General features: G+C 40.4%; 1 protein-coding gene across 1 annotated transcript; it reads right to left on the bottom strand.

Moving 5' to 3' along the window:
- Positions 1-2,188: 2,188 nt before the first annotated feature.
- LOC117212535 lies at positions 2,189-3,840 on the bottom strand. Its single transcript, XM_033457425.1, has one exon. The coding sequence runs from the start codon at positions 3,538-3,540 to the stop codon at positions 2,251-2,253; it is 1,290 nt and encodes a 429-aa protein (XP_033313316.1). The 5' UTR covers positions 3,541-3,840; the 3' UTR covers positions 2,189-2,250.
- Between the last annotated feature and the right edge of the window lie 548 nt (positions 3,841-4,388).

The following is a 4,388-nucleotide window of genomic DNA, read 5'->3' as shown; positions in this document are numbered from 1 at the left end:
TACGGCATGCGTTCGTTCAAGGGATCCGTTAGATTGTGGATGGAAAGAAGTGGTTTTTATGTGTCGGATTTTGAAAACCCTTTCAAATGTGTCCATCAATTTACATACGAAATTTCGTCCCATGTCCGTCAGAATACTTTTTGGTGCGGAAAATATGTACACATAGTGATCCAAAAGTTCGTTAATGATTGAGTTGGCTGTTTGGTCTTTTAAGGGTATGAGGATGAGATATTTGGTTAATTGATCTTGGATAGACAGGATAAACTGATTGCCCCGTTTGGTTTTGGTGAGAGATCCGAATATGTCCATTGCGATTTTGTCATTAGGATTAAGGGGTGTGTCAGTTATCATAGGTTGTTCCTTGGCCCTGATACGATTTAGCTTTTCTCATTGGCAGGTTTCGCAGTTTTGTATGAATTCTGTAACGTCTTGTTCTAGGTTTGTCCAGTGATGGTGCTCTGTATTCGTTTCACGGTGCGGTGTATACCTAAGTGTCCTACTAATTCGTTATGATTTTCGCGTAGTATCGTTTGTTCTTGTTCGTTATCGTAGTCTACTGGCGGATCTTGTCCAAATATTAATTTAATTTGAGGGAATCTAGTTGTTAGAAACCTTAGCATGAGTTGAATATTTACCTTTTCTAACGTGCTGAAGCTATTGTCGTTTATTCCTATTTGTAAGCGTCCGGTTCGGTGTTTAATAAAGTGTTTGGTTAATTGACGCAACCAATGCTGTTCGTTAAAGTCTCCCAGTTCGGTCTTTGTAATTTGTTTAAAGTGTGGTCTGTTAGGTTTTTGAGTTATCGGAGCTGGGGTGATATTGATTTTCCAGTCTATATACTCGTCATAATAGTCCGGGTTTTCTACATTGGGTTGGATTTCTTCATTAGTGATAGGATACAATCGGGATAGAGCATCTGCAGCTGTATTTTCTTTTCCTTTTTTGTATTCGATTTCATAATCGTACTCCTCGAGTCTCAAACGCCATCGCATGAGTCTCGATGAGGGGTCTTTAACATTCTTTAACCATTTCAAGGCTTGATGATCGCTTTGAATTTTAAATTTTCTACCAAGTAGGTATTGTCTTAGTCTTTTGATTGACCATACTATTGCTAATAACTCTTTCTCGGTTGTGGAATAATTCTTTTCAGGAGGGTTCAAAGTTCGGGATATATAACAGCATGGATGTCCGTCTTGGGAGAGTATTGCTCCTAACCCTTCGTTACTTGCGTCTGTTGTTAATGTGAATATTTTGTCAAAGTCTGGATATTGTAGTACAGGGGCTTCGCAGAGTTTTTGTTTTAGTGTGTCAAATGCAAGTTGTTGTCTATCCTTGTGAGGTTGAGAATGCAGTATATTTTTTGGAATTTTGCTCCATAGGTATCTGGTGAAATCCTGACGAGAGGTCTAGGGCCGAGAAAAATTTAGCTTTGCCTAAGTGCTCGAGTATTTCGTCCGAATTTGGTAAAGGATACGCGTCTTGGTCTATTTGCTCGTTTAATTTTCTAAAATCTATAACGATTCTCCATTTTTGTTTGCCTGATGCATCTAATTTTTTTTGGAACTACCCAAATTGGTGCGTTATATGGACTGTCCGATGGTTCTATGATTTGTTTGTCTAACATGTCGTTGATTTGAGTCTCGATTTCCTTTTTATGACATTCGGGCGGTCTATAAGATTTGATGTTTATAGGTTTGTCTGTCTTGAGTGTGATTGTATGTTCTGTCAAGTTGGTACATGGTAATGAGTCTGTTTCCATATTAAAAACGTCTAAGTAATTGGTGAGGATTTTCTCAAGGGGTTCTCGAAGTTCTGGATCAATATGTTTGGTACGTATTATTTGTGCGAATTTATTAATTTGGCTTAGTTTATCGGGTTTCTCTATTTCGTTTGTAATGTGACAGATTTGCTTACCAGTGTTGATGAAACATACTGTTGTGGGCTTTCCTTCGATGTATTGGGCTGAGATTAGAGTTTCGCCTGGTCTTATCTTGCTATCGGTTTCCTGGAATGGTAATATAATTTCGTCTAAGGTTAGTTTATTGTTAGTGACGCTGTATTGATACTTTGTAAGGAATGGGAGTCCGATTATTCCATCTTCGATTAGGGGAAAGTTGTTAGGGACTACGTAGAATTGATGATTTTTCTTGAGCATGGTTAAATTGCAAATTTTGTTAGTGGTATGTTTGTCACTTCCCATTAGGAAGGTTTTTGGGTTAGAAGTTTGGACGTTTAGTGAGGCTTTTTCTTTTATAAGGTTGATTCCTGCTCCGGTATCGATGAGGAATCTGGCTCTTCCTCCGTCTCTTCGTTGCAGTACGATTGATAGTAATCTTCCGGTGGTGGTGCAGTTAACTCGAGGTAAGCTTCCTCTGGGTTCTCCGTTGTTTGGTTTACTCGAGGTGGAATCTTTCCTTGGCTGGCGAATGGAAAATTTCGAGAGTAGCATTTTTCGGCTGTGTGTCCAATTCGTAAACACTTTGGACACTTCGGTTTCATGCGGTCGTCTAATGGTCTGCTAGGTAGCTGAGCAGAAGTTTGTGGCTGTGAATCGGTAGTAGTTCGCTTGGATACTAATGTAATGTTGTGAGATTGATTCTTTGGGCGGTTGGCAACACGATTTGCTTCTCGTAACCATTGTTCTCTATCAGCTGCTAGTTGTTGGGCAAGGTTCAGGTTCTTTGGATCGCTAGATACCACCATCTGTCCTATCTCGTATCGTAAGTTGAGCAAATATGTTTTAAGTGCTTCGCGTTCTTCAATATCTATAGCTACGCGTCGTTCTGTTGGTGTGCGGTTTTCGTTTTGGACTGCATAATTTAATTCGTTTAGCTGTTGTCGGAATCTGGAGTTAAAAGATTGTACACTTTCTGTTGCCCCTTGTTTTAAATTCTTTAATTTGTCCCTACAGTTGCTAATAGTTGTTGGTGTTAATACGTGTTGTCTTAAGCATGAATATAAGTCTTCGAACGAGTTGATTTTTAGATATCGTATGTTTCGTTTCGCGTTGTCGGTAATCTTTTCGATCAGTATGAGATCTAATAATAGCTCTCTGTCACTTGCCTTGCACCTAGCTCTTGCTTTGCGGACCGATAAGATGAAATCTTCAACGCCTACGTCATCTCGACCTCGTAGTGTCTCGACAGTTCGTATGGCCTTATCTGCCTCGAGCCCTCGATCTTCGTTGTAGTTGTTTATTGGTTTAATCGCGGCGCGGCTAGATGCGGCTCGTGGTCTTTGTGACGTGTTCGGTCCGTCAGTTTCGTCATCCGTTACGTTATCAGCAGCGGTTTCTAAATGGGCGTTTATTTGCGACTGGTCAGTCTCGGTGTCGTATTTTATTTCCACGGTTTTTGCAAGATCGCGTATTTCTTTAGAGCGATTTCTATCGCTAGTTTCCGCAAATTCTTTTATGTTTTTAATGTTTTGATCGGTGCTGTTTCTAAAGCTTCTAAACTCGTGAGTTAGGCTTTCAAATTGTTCAATCAGGGTAGCGATTAGTTCGTTTTGTTTAGCGGTACTCTTGTCAGTTGGGTTCATGCTGAGAAATATGACACTTTCGGCGGAAGAAGAGTCACCATCTTCAGAACGTATTTCAGGCTTACGGTTTCGATAATGTACGAAAGCCAGCTTACCGAGATTCTTTGCAGATCCTTCTTTTGATCAAGGAGGTGACCGTGGTCCTTCGCTGTAGAATCCGTAGAGTTCCCGTTGAAGTTTCCTCTTGATGCGATGAGTGGATCCTGGCAGGATCGCCAATTTTGTCACGTCGATTCGGGGTAATTTCACGTTCCGCACGCAAAGTGAGAAATTCGTACTTAAATTTTGATTGTTATTAGAAAATTTATTGAACACTGACAGAGTAACGATACAGAATGGTCAAACAGCACAGAAAAGAATGTTCTTACAACGACTCGAGAGGTACTTTTTTATATCAAGGACCCGGCTCCTGTGGAGGGGCAATCGCTGGATGCTGGTCACATAGGGTTTCTATTACTGCTTAGCCATCATTTTGCTGGCCAAGGTATGTGAGACATAACCATCCTTTCGTTGCGTTCTCACGACCACCGTGACACCAGCACAGGCAGCTTTTTATAAGACATTGCTAAGAACAAACATGGCTCATATGAACACTGTGTAGAGGGAAACGATCGATAGGAAATCACAACACAGCTTCCGAGGCCGTTGCGTTCTTGTGAATAGATGAATCGAAATCATTTCGGTTTTAATCAACATGGCCTAGTAAAGAAATACAGAAATGTCTTCTTTCTCCTTTTTTCTTTTCTTACGATTACGATGGACAGGGTATCGCGTGTTTTTGACTGTTGGGGAGAACCTAAAGTTTTTAAAATCAAGGATAAAAGATAATACCAGACACGGAAAAAATA

This window comes from Bombus bifarius, unplaced genomic scaffold (genome assembly GCF_011952205.1).
Source record: "Bombus bifarius isolate JDL3187 unplaced genomic scaffold, Bbif_JDL3187 scf7180000008317_frag, whole genome shotgun sequence".
Taxonomy (NCBI): domain Eukaryota; kingdom Metazoa; phylum Arthropoda; class Insecta; order Hymenoptera; family Apidae; genus Bombus; species Bombus bifarius.
The sequence above is the reverse complement of the archived record's forward strand: the minus strand, read 5'-3'. Positions and strand labels throughout refer to the sequence as shown.

Coding starts and splice junctions, on each gene's coding strand:
- LOC117212535 (XM_033457425.1), bottom strand. CDS start 3,540: ATGAACCCAACTGACAAGAGTACCGCTAAACAAAACGAACTAATCGCT.